At 41.9% G+C, this 16692-nt stretch overlaps 2 protein-coding genes across 4 annotated transcripts in view; one reads left to right on the forward strand and one right to left on the reverse strand.

Annotated features, from left to right (window-relative positions):
* DLGAP1 (DLG associated protein 1) overlaps nucleotides 1–16692 on the reverse strand; it is a 375465-nt gene that overhangs the window by 270443 nt on the left and 88330 nt on the right. The gene's annotated exons all lie outside the window — the stretch shown is intronic.
* On the forward strand, nucleotides 2623–4816 carry LOC140249010 (uncharacterized). The gene is made up of 2 exons (XM_072330212.1): nucleotides 2623–2852; nucleotides 2976–4816. The coding sequence occupies exon 2, from the start codon at nucleotides 3158–3160 to the stop codon at nucleotides 4811–4813; it is 1656 nt and encodes a 551-aa protein (XP_072186313.1). The 5' UTR covers nucleotides 2623–2852; nucleotides 2976–3157; the 3' UTR covers nucleotides 4814–4816.

The raw sequence follows: 16692 nt of genomic DNA on the forward strand, positions 1-16692 counted from the left end.
TCAGACAGCTGTTGAAATCTTGGAATTTCTGTTTTTCTCCCTTTGAATTTCTAGTGCCTAAGGAATATCATATCACAGCTCAGTTCTTTTGAAGCAGAATTAGATGAAGGAATTAATCTCAGGATTGATTCTTTCCACTGTAGCTGAGGTGTATCATTTGTGAAAATGTGAAGAAAATGTACAGTATCAGCACATCAGGTCCTAAACGTGCTGTTAACCCACAGCATTCGCAATGCCAATAATCTGATGATCAGTGAAAGAGGAATGACAAGTAAGAATCAGCCGCTGTACCACCATCTTTCATTGCAAGGAATCAGTCCTTTCCAATGCTCAAATCACATGGAACAGGACAATATACATGGGACTAGAAATTACTAACAAAATTGAGAGATATAAGCATACAGTGATTAATGGACCAGAAAGAATAATGGCCTAATATTCAAAAGATCTGCAGGAAATTTGTGAGACAACTGTCTACAAGATGTTAACACCTCCAGCAAAGATGGTGTCCTCCTCTTCATCTCCCATATATCTCATTAATCATTTCAAATGTTGTGGTGTAGCAATGGTGACTCTTTTCCTCATTTCCAGATTCACCATAAATCACTGAAACACTATGTAATAGAGCCTCTCTGCTCCTTCTTGCATGAAGACTGCAGCTACAGAATAGCAATTTACCTCTCCATTTTTAGCTTCCCTTTTCCTTCTTTTCCTTCCACCCTCCAATCTGGTTATTTTTGGACTGCCAGTTGGGATTATTGCTCTTTTTCCCTGCTAAAATAAAAATAAACAACAGTTACACTTCAGATTCTGTGCTGAAGCATGAGATCTGTCTCCAGCATTAAAGTCATATTTTCTTGCCCAAGGTGCAATGCTATCTCCTATGACACCAACTAAAGGAAGCCTTGCAAGTAAGGGAAAATTCTGCTTCTGTATTCAGATGTGCAGTTTCCTGACTTCACTGGTGACTGCCTAACCATGCAGAGTGCTGCCCTGAGAACTTTGCAGGGGCTGACATTTGCCTTGTCTTAGAGCATGAAAAATAAGCCTTTCTGAAGTGAACTGTAATGGCTATTCAGAACACAGTTAAATTAGAAGATTTGTATTCAAAAACTGCCTTCTTGATTAATCTTAATTTCAGACCACTTTTTACTATATTTTGCTTTTTCCCAAATTCCTCAAAGTTTAGTTCCTCCAGGTGGTGCATTTGTAAGGAACCCACAAAACATTACACAATATAGCAGCATAAGCTTCTTACCCCTAAATGTTAGTTTGAAGGACACTTCTGCAGGAAGCAAAGAGAAGTACTTCCACCTTCCCTAATGTCATAAAATCACACACATGAAAGCCTAGCTGAAGTCAGTATCAAGGTTTTTTAATATGGGTAATATCCTTTTTTTTTTTTTTTTTTTTTTTTTTTTTTTTTTTTTTTTTTTTTTTTTTTTTTTTTTTTTCCCTGTATCAAAATACTCTTATCTATAAAAGATTTCCAATTTGTTTTTTGGGGGGGAAATCATTTTATTTGGTAAAACTTCAATGTGGCACAGAGCTTCTGGAAATTGAAAGGAAAAGAGATTAGACATTTCAATGAAAATCATTGTTTTCCACTCTGGAGAATAAGGCAATGTGTACATTTGTTAGTTTTCCTACTTTTCTGTATGCTGATTATAAAGGGATGGGTTGGGTCAAGCCCAAGTTGTCCAAGGTGCAAACTGAGTGCGTTGGCTTTCCTTCTGCAAGGAAGAGCCATGTTGAACTTCTAGAAATGGTATGGGCTACTACCTGATAACCTGGTTTTAATTTTCAGGATGGTATTTGAAACACAACCAACATACAAAATAGATCATCAGCAAAGTGAGGATCAGGGAAACTGAAGGAATGAGAACTTCTTAAGAAGACAGTGGTGAACAGAAACATCCAGACAACACTGAGAGAGAAGAAAAAAGCCAACCAATTCCATGAAGCATAGCAATGACCATCCAGTCTTTCTGAAAGAGATTCTCCAAATAATGCACCTGACTCAGAAAATACAACTTCTTTCAGGGAATAGAAATCCAGAAGTTATGCATAAAAATAACCCAGACACAGCAGGGTCCCTTAATAATGGAGATGTGACAACTTTCTGATACAACATAACAAGAAGCCCAACAGCTCAAAGGAAACAAGTGGCAGCTGCTAACCTGAAATTATCTGCAGTGCTGATGGAAACAGTTATATTTTAAACAAACATTATAATCACATGTAAATGAATAACCGTGTAATCTGTATTGTTTGACTTAAAATTCTCCTGGAAAATAAATGCCATTTTATGCACATATCCATTAGTGAGCATTAAGTAAGGAGACTGATTAGGATGGAATTATCACAATTTTAATGACTTTGAGCACCATGTTTAAAGGAATATTTTTTTAGGAACACATGTAATGCTTTTTCACAGGCATTTTGTGGGCTCTTAGAAATAACACGGCCTCATCGATGTATGCATCATTTTAGCAACTACGTTTTGATCCACAACTTTGCATAAAGGAATGTCTGCAGATTTTGACATGCACCAAAACATTTTGCTGGCTCAGTTTATTTATTCCTGGCATACAAATACCAACTGCTTACCTAGTGTTATGGTTTTATAATTTGGTTGGTGTTGGTATTCCACATCAAAACATCATGTAGGATAATGGGAGTTAAGGGGACAAGTTTTTTTTCTGTGGGCTGCCTTAAATGGGCATGTGGGGAGCGGCACCGGAGGGGAGGTCGGGAAGGGGACGGGCTCTCTCTCTCTCTCTCTCTCTCTCTCCCCGGCGCCCGGCGAGGAGACAGCGTGGTCGGAGTTTCCCGCCTCCCACAGCCCGTCGGTGAGATTAGGATTTGGTTTTCTCATTGTTGAAACTCTCTCGTTGTTGTTTAGTGTTACTGGGTTTATTAAACTCCCGTTCGTTCTCAGATCATCCTTTCTTCGTTTTTTTTTTTCCTCCCAGACCCATTCGCGGTCTCCCTTCCCGTCCCCTCTCCCGGAGCGCACGTGGCCGGGCCGCGCCGCGCCGTGCCGCGCCGCACCGCGCTGTTAGGGAAGAGAGGTACTTTTGTTCCTGCTCCCCTGGGTTTGTTCCCTTGTCACGAGGGAGCTCTAGAGAGAACCCCGTGACATTTTTGGTGGAGAATGCGGGCAGCGTTCTGGGCAATGTTTTGGGCAGTAGTGAAGTTGCTTATTTCAGCAGCCCTGTATGTAGGACTGCAGGTCCTTATGTTCCTGTGGTCCCGGCTTCAGAGCATAGTGATGTGGGGGTTAGTTGTACAATCATTCTACCTATGGAAGCCAGTGATAGGGATACCTGACTGGCTCCCTTTCAGCCTAACAAACATCACAGACACTGTGCTCGGACTGGCTTATGAATGCTCTGAGTTCCTTAAGTATGACTGGGGTGTCAAATGGGATATGGTGTTGTTAGTCTCTCTGATTATAACAAATATAGTATCTTCCTATAAAACACAGAGAGACTGGCAAACAGTAGTGAGAGACTTAGGAAAAAGGCTAGAAGCATCGGGACCCCCGGTGTCAGGTAATCTTACCCCTGAACACCAGAGGGACCTTGAGAAAGGGTGTAGCTCAGGGGGATCTCAGAACGAACGGATTATGATGGAGATAGAGAGTCTCAAAAATGAGATCCAAACCCTAAAGGAAAACCTCCAAGTCAATCCCAGCAAACCACAGGAAGCACCAGCATCAGTGTCAGTCGCCCCAGTGGAAGGCCAGAGATGGGAACGTGGATCTTCACGTCTGGAACGGAAGGAGGAAGTAGAGGAAGATCCCGGCGAGGGGCCCTCCCCAAAACCACCAAAGAAGGCAACTCAGAAGACTAACAGACATGGAGAGGATAGTGATGATGAGGGGGAAGTCACCATTTCCTCTACTCGTAAACCTATGAAAATTACTGAAATCCAAGGCATGAGAAAGGAGTTCACCCGAGTCCCAGGTGAAAGCGTCGTCACTTGGCTGCTTCGATGTTGGGACAGTGGGGCCGGCAGTGTGTCCCTAAGCTGCAACGAGGCTCGTCAATTAGGAAACATCTCTCGAAACCCATCTGTTGATAGAGGGATCAGCAGATGTCTGGATGGAGTCGCCACTCTCTGGGACAGAATACTATCAGCTGTAAAGACAACTTTTCTTCTCAGAAGTGACTTGGAGCCTGTACTGAAAAAATGGAATACGGCTGAGGAAGGCATTCAGTGCTTGAGAGAAATGGCTGTGGCAGAGATGCTGTATGATCCCATGTTTGTCCCTGAGGACCCACATGATGGCCATGACCCGGAGAAGGTGAGCACTACTCCTGAAATATGGAAGAAGCTCATACGGTCAGCACCGGACAGATATGCCAGTGTACTCTTAGCAGCCGCTAACCGGTATGAAGAAATGGATAGAAGACCTCAAATCTTTGAGCTTATCCTTGCACTCCAAAATACGGAGAGCACACTAGCGCCAACCCGTGCCTCCATTGCAGCCATCTGCCAAGTGGGGAACAGACTGGACCAAGTAGAGAGAATACTAGACGGCTTGCTAAAGAACTGGTCCGCGGCAAGGAATAATAGTGAACCTGTGGCAGTCTCAGCCATCAGACGCAAACGCCCACCTGCTCGAGTGAATGACCGCAGTGAGCCTATGTCACGTGGTGCCCTGTGGAATTACCTGCGTGAGCATGGAGAGGACATGAGGAAGTGGCACGACGAACCCACTTATGCACTACGAGCACGAGTGAAAGAATTACAAAAGAGGTCAGCCAATACTGAAATTGCCTCTGCTGCTGCAGGTAACCAATAGAGGGGCCCTGCCCTCAGCCAGGGGGGGGAGAGGGATAATAGAGTGTATTGGACTGTGTGGATTCGGTGGCCTGGCACATCCGAACCACAGAGATATAAGGCACTGGTGGATACCGGTGCACAGTGCACTCTGATACCCTCAGGCTACAAAGGGACAGAACTGATACATATACATGGAGTGACTGGGGGTTCGCAGGAACTATCTGTGTTGGAGGCCGAGATAAGCCTCACCGGTAAAGACTGGCAGAAGCATCGTATAGTGACTGGCCAGGGGGCTCCCTGCATACTTGGAATAGATTACCTAAAAAGGGGACATTTCAAGGACCCCAAGGGATACCGATGGGCTTTTGGAATAGCTGCTATAGAAACAGACAACATTAAGCAGCTGTCTGATTTGCCTGGCCTATCAGGGGACCCGTCTGCTGTGGGCTTATTACAGGTGGAAGAACAAAGGGTACCAATTGCCATGAGAACGGTACACAGACGACAGTACCGTACTAATAGGGATTCCTTGCTCCCCATCCATAGACTAATTCAACAACTAGAAAGTCAGGGAGTAATTTGTAAAACCCATTCACCCTTCAACAGCCCCATATGGCCAGTGCGTAAAGCCAGTGGAGAATGGAGGTTGACAGTGGACTATCGTGGCCTTAATGAGGTCACACCCCCATTGAGCGCTGCTGTGCCAGACATGTTGGAACTCCAGTATGAACTGGAATCGAAAGAGGCAAAATGGTATGCCACCATTGATATTGCCAATGCGTTCTTTTCTGTCCCTTTGGCCACAGAGTGCAGGCCACAGTTTGCCTTTACTTGGAGGGGTGTTCAGTACACCTGGAACCGTTTGCCCCAGGGGTGGAAACACAGCCCGACCATTTGCCATGGGCTGATCCAAGCCACGTTGGAACAGGGCGGTGCTCCAGAGCACCTGCAGTATATTGATGATATCGTTGTGTGGGGTGATACAGCAATGGAGGTTTTTAAAAAAGGAGAGCGGATAATCCAAATCCTCCTGTCTGCTGGTTTCGCTATTAAGAGAGACAAAGTGAAAGGACCTGCCCAAGAAATTCAGTTTCTAGGGGTGAAATGGCAAGATGGGCGTCGTCACATCCCAACAGATGTGATTGACAAAATTACTGCTATGTCTGCACCCACTGACAAAAAAGAGACACAGTCCTTTCTGGGTGTGGTGGGCTTTTGGAGGATGCACATCCCAAATTATAGCCTCATTGTGAGCCCCCTCTATCAGGTGACCCGAAAGAAGAATAACTTCGCGTGGGGTCCTGAACAGCAGCAGGCCTTTGAGCAAATTAAGCAAGAGATAGCCCGTGCTGTGGCCCTAGGGCCAGTACGAATGGGACAGGATGTGAAGAACATCCTTTACACTGCTGCTGGGGAGAAAGGTCCCACTTGGAGTTTGTGGCAGAGAACCTCAGATGAGACCCGAGGCCGACCCCTGGGATTTTGGAGTAGAGCATATAGGGGGTCGGAAGAGAGCTACACTCCAACTGAGAAGGAGATCTTAGCCGCATATGAAGGGGTCCGGGCTGCCTCTGAGGTAATTGGCACCGAAACACAGCTTCTCCTGGCACCTCGACTGCCGGTGCTGAATTGGATGTTTAAAGGGCAGGTTCCCTCCACCCACCATGCCACAGATGCCACATGGAGTAAGTGGGTTGCATTAATCACACAGCGGGCCCGGATGGGAAACCTCAGCCATCCAGGAATCCTAGAGGTGATCATGGACTGGCCTGAAGGTAAAAAGTTTGGAACACCACCGGCAGAAGAGGTGTCACGCGCCAAAGAAGCCCCACCATACAACGAACTTCCGGAAGATGAAAAGAAGTTTGCCCTTTTCACTGATGGATCGTGCCGCCTTGTTGGGAAACATCGCAGATGGAAGGCTGCTGTGTGGAGCCCCACACGACAAGTTGCAGAGGCCACGGAAGGAAGAGGAGAATCGAGCCAATTTGCAGAGGTAAAGGCTGTCCAGCTGGCCCTAGACATTGCTGAGCGGGAGAGATGGCCAGTGCTTTACCTCTATACTGACTCATGGATGGTGGCCAATGCATTATGGGGGTGGCTGCAGCAATGGGAAGAAAACAACTGGCAGCGGAAGGGTAAACCTGTTTGGGCCGCTGAACTATGGAAGGACATCTCTGCCCGAACAAAGAATATGGCCCTAAAGGTGCGTCATGTAGACGCCCATGTGCCCAAGAGTCGAGCGACAGAGGAGCAACAAAATAACCACCAAGTAGATCGAGCTGCCAGAATTGAGGTGGCCCAGATAGACCTGGACTGGCAGAATAAGGGAGAGTTATTCCTAGCTCGGTGGGCCCATGAAACCTCAGGCCATCAAGGCAGAGATGCAACACATAAGTGGGCTAGAGACCGAGGGGTGGACATAACTATGGACGCTATTGCGCACATTATCCATGACTGTGACACCTGTGCCATGATCAAACAGGCCAAGAGGATGAGACCTCTCTGGGGGGAAGGGCGATGGGAAAAGTATAAATATGGGGAGGCATGGCAGATTGATTACATCACCCTGCCAAAGACTCGTAATGGTAAGCATTATGTACTCACCATGGTGGAGGTAACCACTGGGTGGCTCGAGACATATGCGGTACCCCATGCCACTGCCAGAAACACCATACTAGGTCTGGAAACACAAATCCTGTGGCGACATGGCACCCCAGAGAGGATCGAATCAGACAACGGGTCTCACTTCAAAAATTCACTGGTGAGCACTTGGGCCAAAGAACATGGCATAGAGTGGATCTATCACATCCCCTACCATGCACCGGCTGCTGGTAAGATCGAGCGCTACAACGGTTTGCTGAAAACCACGCTGAAAGCGATGGGTGGTGGAACATTTAAGAACTGGGAGAAACATCTAGCAGAAGCCACCTGGCTGGTGAACACCCGAGGATCAGCCAACCGAGACGGCCCTACGCAGTCCAACTCCCTGCATACCGTGGAGGGAGACAAGGTCCCTGTGGTGCATGTAAAGAGTATACTGGGAAAAGCGGTTTGGGTTCTCCCAGCCTCTGGAAAGGGGAGACCCCTCCGCGGAACTGTTTTTGCACAGGGACCTGGGTGCACTTGGTGGGTGATGCAGAAGGATGGGGATGTTCAGTGTGTGCCACAGGAAAATCTGATGCTGGGGGAGTGCAGCCTGTGATTCCATGTGTGTATATATATCTATGTATGTACATATGTAATGCATGTTAACTACTGTTCTGTTTATATGTTGATTAAGCATGATATAGTGATGTGGAATAAGGGGTGGAATGTTATGGTTTTATAATTTGGTTGGTGTTGGTATTCCACATCAAAACATCATGTAGGATAATGGGAGTTAAGGGGACAAGTTTTTTTTCTGTGGGCTGCCTTAAATGGGCATGTGGGGAGCGGCACCGGAGGGGAGGTCGGGAAGGGGACGGGCTCTCTCTCTCTCTCTCTCTCTCTCCCCCCGGCGCCCGGCGAGGAGACAGCGTGGTCGGAGTTTCCTGCCTCCCACAGCCCGTCGGTGAGATTAGGATTTGGTTTTCTCATTGTTGAAACTCTCTCGTTGTTGTTTAGTGTTACTGGGTTTATTAAACTCCCGTTCGTTCTCAGATCATCCTTTCTTCGTTTTTTTTTTTCCTCCCAGACCCATTCGCGGTCTCCCTTCCCGTCCCCTCTCCCGGAGCGCACGTGGCCGGGCCGCGCCGCGCCGTGCCGCGCCGCACCGCGCTGTTAGGGAAGAGAGGTACTTTTGTTCCTGCTCCCCTGGGTTTGTTCCCTTGTCACGAGGGAGCTCTAGAGAGAACCCCGTGACACCTAGTGGCATCCTCTCATCTCCTTGGTCTGGACAGCAGTTATGTTACAGTGAAGTCAAAGCCATACTACAATGAGGAATTCAGCCTAAGTACTTGACACAGAATATAACTGTATGCATCAGCTCCAAATTCTCATGCTGTGCTTTCTGAGGGTGGCTTGCACAAAATGTCATACACTTCTTATCCTATTTAACGTTTATTAAAAATTTATTTCCTCATTTAAACTTCCACAGAGATTTTCATTTGTTAATCAGATTTGGATATAGCCAAGATACCTAAAGCTTAGTTTTAGGGCCCTCACTATGAGAAAGACATTGAGGCTCTGGAACATATCCAGAGGAAAGGAATGAAGCTGTCAAGGGGTTTGGAGCACAAGTCTTATGAGGAGCAGCTGAGGGAACTGGGATTGTTCAGTCCGGAGAAGACTCAAGGGAGCCATTGTTGCTCTCAACAACTACCTGAAGGGAGGCTGTGGTGAGGTGGGTGCTGGCCTAATCTCCTGCATAACTAGTAATAGAACTAGAGGGAATGGCCTCAAGTTGCACCAGGTTTGATGTTTGGAGATATTAGGAGAAATTTATTCTCCAAAAGAGTGGTACGGCATGGGAACAGGCTTCCCAGGGATGTGGTTGAGTCACTTTCCCTGAAAGAGTTCAAGATGTTTAGATGCTGTACTGAGTGACATTGTTTAGTGGAAAAATATTGGTGGTGGATGGTTGGACTGGATGATCAAGGAGGTCTTTTCCAACCCCAGTGATTCTATGATAACCAGAACCAGTACCTCTGTCAGATACCGGGGCAGTTATCTACAGTGTGACTAAGAAGTCCACATAGCACAGTGCAGGACCACTGTACACACAATGGTTGAAGTCTCTGGAAGCAGCATGGCTGTCTAACTCAGAAACACAAGAGAAGTCATGTCTCATTACAAGCATCTCTCCATCAGCATTTATAAGTCCACTCCTGAAATGTTAATCTGCCTCTTGTTACTCTCCCACTCTTTTAGAGTTAAGCAAAGAAAGCTGACTCAGGTAGGCTTTTTTTTTTTTTCTTTTTGGTAGTAAAGAGCAAGAAAAAGACCATTTAATTCTTACCAGTTAAATTCTCAAGCAGACACGTGTAATGCGCAAGAGAACCAATGATAAAGCACTGTATATATCCATCACTGCTATACTACAATAAAATGTCCAAATTTAGGGAACAAAAATATATCAAAAGCCAAACATGAAACCTATTAAGATTAATAAACAACTTAAACTTCCTAAATAACTTCAGAGAGGTTAGTAAATCAAATTCAGAAAAGATATGGGATACCACCCTGTTCCTTCCATAAGCTTACTGTGCCCTCTGTTGATCAGCATAATACACTTTACAACTATGTGACAACGCATTATTTTTCCAAGGATCCTGTAGTTTGCAGGACAGCTAACCAATGCAACATAATTGCACAGGCAAAGACCTTTTGGCTACAATGACTTTATTTTATTAAGAGTTTGGAAATAAAGCAGAGTGGATAGGACAACAGTTTACAGGAAAAAAAAAGAAGAAAAAAGAACAGTTTTATGGCTAAAACAGCTGAATACTTCCCTGGAAATCCTCTTTCCCTCTCAACTACAGAATTCCTATATGATACAAGATTAGAGCAAGTAATATCAACCACACTCTTTGTAATCAGTCACTACACCAGCATTTCTCATATTAAAAATGATCTGAACAAGACTTTTGGTATAGTTTTTCAAAGTGCTCAGAACTCAGGACACCATGGAATCAGAGGCAGTAGCACTTTGACTATGTACTGCTGAATGATTTGAAATATACTGGACCTACAAATTCATTTGCCCAGGCAGTCCTCCAATGTTATTACAGAAATGCTAGTGGAATATAATGCTTATGCCTCAGATCCACAGACACAATCACTTATCTCCATAGTATCCAATTGAACTTTACCTTTATACTACAGGGTACATTTGCTCCAATTGCTTTTTCATGAACATCTCTCTTGTTTTTGTTGAGTCAGTGTTCTCTGAGTCTGTCTTCTGTCTAATGCTGCCATCTTGCAGAGATGTATTGGCAGTTACACAAATCTCCAAATTTGCTATAGCTTCTGCTGAGTCCAAATTGACGATAAAAGGTGTTTCCTTTGCCAACACTCTCTCCTGGCTCCTATCAGTCTTTAACAATCAGACAGGAATTCATGCCCTTTCAAAATACTACAAACACAATTTTAGCTTTTTGAGTTGTAATTTCCTTTTTGTTTATAAGTGTGCATTAAGGCATATTTCTAGATTTGCTAGGAGAACATCTTTCATAATGCAGCGAGTGAGATGCTTCCTCCAGAAACTCCTTATTTTGTCTTACTCGTGACTGCAACACAAGAACCCTTACCGCCTTGGAAACCTTAAAGCAAAACGATAGACAGAAACACTTCCACTATCTCAAAAGCCTTGTAATTTACTGCCATACATGCAAATACAATAAATAAATAAATAAATAAATAAATAAATGAAATTATTTTGAAAACAATGGAAAAGCCAGTTTCAGAAAAGAATTTATTGAACTAGATCCCCACCAAAGACTGAAGTGACAATAACACACAGAGTTACTTCATTCCCAGGGTACCATTTATTCAAAAGGACTTTGAAATGAGACAGCAGAAATCTGAACACTTAAATCATATCTGATATAAAGCACAGGACTATCCACTTTCTTTAAAAAATGTAATTCTAAAAAGGTTATATAGGATTTGGAATGCAGGTCATACTACTATGAAAACTTCTTTCTTTCATTACAATTCAATGTTATTATCAAAGAAATGTTTTCATGAAGTGTATTTTAATTCAGCCATGTGCTTCTAAGGACTAATAGATGACAACAAATGTTTCAAGGTGCCCATTCACAACTTACATCTGAATAGAAATTTATACACTAACAATGTGTACATTACTGGTGCAGCAATAACAGCCCCATACAGATTCCAAGAGATCCAGAATGGTATTTGCACAATTTCCGTCCTGTATTGAGATGTTTGAGGATAAATTGACCTTGATTCCATTCAAATAATGCTAAACACGTTAAAAATATAACTAAGTTTGGAAACCAGAAGACCTTACAAAACCACAGCTACAACTTTCACAGTGAAAATTAATGCATTACTTCCAAGTCCAGAGCTGACAGCTTAATTTTACGAAGTGTATAACAGCGTCATCTGCAAAACCATCTCTACACTGCATTGGCAGTTTGATCAATATGTATTCCAAACTACATCATGTCACTTTAACCTGGAGAGAAATACCAGCCCTTTGGACATAGAATCTAAGCACACTGCTGTCCTAATACTGTGATTAATGCTGCGAGCTACACCCTGCCTAGCCCCTAATCTCTGGGCTTTCTAATTTATAGCAGAGATGGATAGGCTATCAGTGGGGAATTACAAGGATTACTAGCTGTTTATCTCTCCTTTGCAGAGACACTTTGCTGCTTATGGAATTACCATAAACCCTCCAGCTACAGTGCCACTTCTGTACTTACCCAGAAGACCAGTTACTCTATTGGGTATAAAATGTTTTGGTAGCCAAATTGTTAGAAAACACTAGAGTCAATTGATGTATTTCTATTTTTTGTAAGTGATTTGAGCAAACTGTCAAGACCTGTCACGTTACTTCAGTAAGAATTTGTCTGCAGGTAATCTTACATTCCCTTGAAATCCAGTGCTGTGATCCTGTCTACACTAATTAGAGTTTAGCATTAAGGCTTGGAGGTTGCCCTCAAGCATCACCACAGGTGAATCCATTAAACACGTATGCCAAGACATTTCTATACTAGCAGCAAGTTATGTAACCCCATTTCAAAATATTTCATTTTTATGGGCATCAGGAATGTTTCTAACCTTCCTACAGTCTGAAAATCAAGGGTTTCCTCCATGCTTTTAAAAAATGTCTTTATGTTTGGGACTGACTCTTGGGTGAAACTAATCTAAGGTTTTGAGGGAGACTATATATGATACTTGTTTTATTTTCCTAAAGAAAGCAGAAAGAAAAAAATATATTGTTACATTTTTATTCTACGAACATTTAAAGATCTAAATCTTTATAAAACAATTTTGCTTGTATTGAGACAAGTTTGAGAATTAGAACCATCAAGGAGACAAATATTAGAGTTTGTAATTATGCTATACAAGCTTCTTTCAACAACTTTTAAATACAAACTCTGTTTATAGCCAGAGAATTTATAGTCAGGGCACTTCTACAACCACAGTTTAATTAAGTGGCTGTTTCAGTACTAATAATTAGCCAGTTTGCAAGTACTTAATACTGCTTAGATACAAATTTTAGCCCAACATTGCATATAAAGGGGTTATTTAAACCTCAGCATTTACCACTGAGCTAAAACTCTGCCTTTATTACTTAATCAGCCTGGGAAGTAGGAGACAGTAAGAACAGTTAATTTTAAAGTTCTGAGTCTCTAAGTCAATGCATCAGAACAGGTACATGCATATTTTTAAACATAAGAAGATGTTCAACACGTACCCAAAGTCACAACATACTACCTTTGATTGTCATTGCACTGTCATGTATTTATCTATCATTACCTTACGTTCAAGGACTGTAATAGAAGAAAACTGTTAAAAATAATTGTTAGTTAAAACAAGAACATGCTACATACAGTATCTTCACTGTCTTTTGTTTATTGTATCTGCACAAACCTGTTAAAATACTTCATTTTTTAAGACTCAACAAACAAACTCGAATTGCTTCATACCTGATTTTCTCTCAGAATGTTATAAAATGTCTTAACACAAAGAACACATATTCTTATTTTTCCTTAAAAGTCATGTAATAAGGAACAAAAATAGTCACTGAAAGGGAGAATCCTCACCTAGGAACTAGATATTCTGCCAGCACAGTCTAACTCACATTTGTGCGACACCATCATGTCAGCTTCTGCAGTTTTATGCTATCATGTAGTCTCTGGTCAGATCCTCAGTGATAGCAGATAATCATATCCCTCTGCTAAGTTTCATTCCCACTTTCCCTTTTTTTGGTTTGGTTGGTTTTCTGACAGGGAACGCTGAAATCATACCAGTTTATTTGGATTTACTGAAGCTGATTGGGCAAAATAGATACATGCAGGATCAGGAACTTTTCCAAGAGGTTGTTGAGATGTTATACTACAAGGTTTAATTAAATATGTTATTTGCTGAGTTACTGATAAGGACATCATTAATACAACTTGGATACATCTCAAGTACCCACCACACTGGCCCCACTATAATTGTACTTTTCAGACCTAGTGTGCTTATACAGCACCTACTGATGGCTCCACATCAGGCTTCATTCCAGGGATGTAGCCTGTGCTGGCAAGGAATATCAGCATTGCTTTCGCACTGAGAAACAAGCCACAACTCTCAGTCCTTTGTATGCTGTTGACAGGTGCAGCAAAACAATTTCCAGCCCTGATAGTTCTCATGAATACATGGGCAAGCATGAAGCCATTCACATCCCTCCCAAATCACTTCTCTGTTGTGGATGATTAAGTGAGCAATACACACTGAGTACATGTATATGAGAACTTGATGGGTAGACAGTGAGAAGACAGGTGTAAAGCTAGCTACTCTAGCTTCTATGCCCACGTTTTTTTATTTTTATTTTTATTTTTATTTTTATTTTTATTTTTATTTTTATTTTTATTTTTATTTTTATTTTTATTTTTATTTTTATTTTTATTTTTATTTTTATTTTTATTTATTTTATTTTTCCTTTCTTGGTCCTGTATTAAAATCTTTCCACATATTCTTTCAATTGCAAGTTTGAGGGTTTTTTTACTCTTCTTAAATTAAAAACAACAAAAACCCACAATTAAATTGCAGAGACAACCAAGAAGTATGGATTCCAAAAGAATAGTATGGGTTCTATATCATATTCCAATAAAAGAACCTATGCAATATATTTCACTTTAGAGCAAATATTACATATGCTTTCTTGGTCTGCATTAGGAGGCAGTTAATTTTACACTAGTGCTATTCACCAATTTTATTCACTTTTGGTATAGTAACATTGATCAAGTGTTCACTGCAACCAACTGTGTTAGTAATCTGTTTTACTAATAGATTCCCTTTTTTACTTTTTAAAACCCTTATTAAAAGCCAGCAGTCTAGCTGTATAAATTCTTGATAATATATGTCTACATACAAGGGTAAGTTCTAGCTAGACAGGCTGACAAATGGTCAGTAGGAGACTTCTGAGCTAACAAATTAATTTTTTCAAATTATTCAACTTTTAGGACTGGAGGGTTAAGCTCTACTGAGGGACAGTCCTGCAACCAATTAATGTGTATTAGTCAACACACATGTTGTCTGTTTTGGCATAGTTCTATGGAATTTTTATAGTAAGAGTCACTGGAGAGATTAATTCACTTGCTCTCCTGATTAAGCAGAACTGTTCCTGCTTGTGTCTACAACACAAATATATGATCTCTGCCAGTGTTAAGAAGGCTCATGTGGTTTAAGGGGATGTAGCACATGCTTAATTTACAGTAGTGGTAGTATGTTAAAAAGGAGAGAATAGAGTAGAGTAGATCGGATGGAAGGGACCTTCAGAGATAATTTAGCCCAACTGCCTCACCACTACAGGGATAATAAAAAATTAAAATATATTATTATGCATGTGCCAGTATCTGATTTCACTCGTGGTAAAGAAGTTTTTCCTAATTTCCAGTCTGAAAACCAGTTAAAAACCTGATGTAAATAAGGATATATTCTCTGATATTTTAAAAAGGATGACTTACTCCCTGACTCATTAGTATGTACTAGAAATGACTACCATTCTGCTGAACTAGAAAATGAAAAAAATAAATAAATTAGAAAATACTCAATTTGTACAGTTTTCTATCAATTTATACTGTTATTGCTATCCTTCTAAGTGATCATAGATTACTTAAAGTTCATGCTCTTCTTCCACACCAGAGTGTTCTGTTTAGCTATTAAGAACCACTACTACTGTCCTTACAGCAATCAATTTGTTAAAGAAAAGTAATAATGCTATATTTTGTGACGGGTGACGGAGCACTGGAACAGGCTGCCCAGGGAGGTGGTGGAGTCTCCTTCTCTGGAGATATTCAAAACCCGCCTGGACGCCTACCTGTGCGACGTGGTGTAGGGAGCCTGCTTTGGCAGGGGGGTTGGACTCGATGATCTCTAGAGGTCCCTTCCAACCCCTATAATTCTGTGATTCTGTGATTCTGTGATTTTGAAAACTCTATAAAAGTGAAATAATACAGTTACAGAAGAAGAGATAAATTTGCCTGAATAATGAAGCAAGGAAGATGCCACCCTGACAGGAATACAAGCTCCTACAGCATTGTAACCAGCAACATTCCTCTTTGAAACATGACTGACATTACTAATTTTTTCACATTATTTGCACAAAATTGGAAATGAGGCACTGTCAATATGAAAGGAATTCAAAGAGACATCTTCCTATTATCCTGCTAGCCTTTGCCACAGCGCTGTCCATTTTATTTATTACTTCACAGAGCTGGGCTTCCCAAAACAAGTAAGCAGATGATAGAATTACCACCAAGACGTTGCCAAAATGATGATAAATATTATTACAAACTAGTGCTTCTCATAAAACACAGACACAAAACAGATTACCTTTGACATGAGTTGCAAAAATCCCTCCTTGGCTCAGATGCTAGCCACTGCTTGAAGAATGTTTCCTGCCTCTGAAGATAAAGCTCATGTACTGAACCTTTACAGCTGAGGCCACCATTTTAATACCTTTGTATTACCAAAGAATGTTGGCATTGAGGATGTCCTTCTAGAAAAATGTGCCTACTGCTAAATTACACTCATCACACCTTATTTATGACTGTTACTTCCTTCATATCCTTCTCTTCCCTGACAGTCTGGCAATGGTAGCTCTTCTTCCCCACTCATTTTATGCGATTCAATTAAAAGCTTATAGAAAGAATATAATTTTAACATTATATACTTAAACTGAAAGATCCAGCGTCACAGAGTATCAGACTTGTGATGGATGGATGAATGGAAGGA

This window comes from Excalfactoria chinensis, chromosome 2 (genome assembly GCF_039878825.1).
Source record: "Excalfactoria chinensis isolate bCotChi1 chromosome 2, bCotChi1.hap2, whole genome shotgun sequence".
In the NCBI taxonomy this organism is placed as follows: Eukaryota; Metazoa; Chordata; class Aves; order Galliformes; family Phasianidae; genus Excalfactoria; species Excalfactoria chinensis.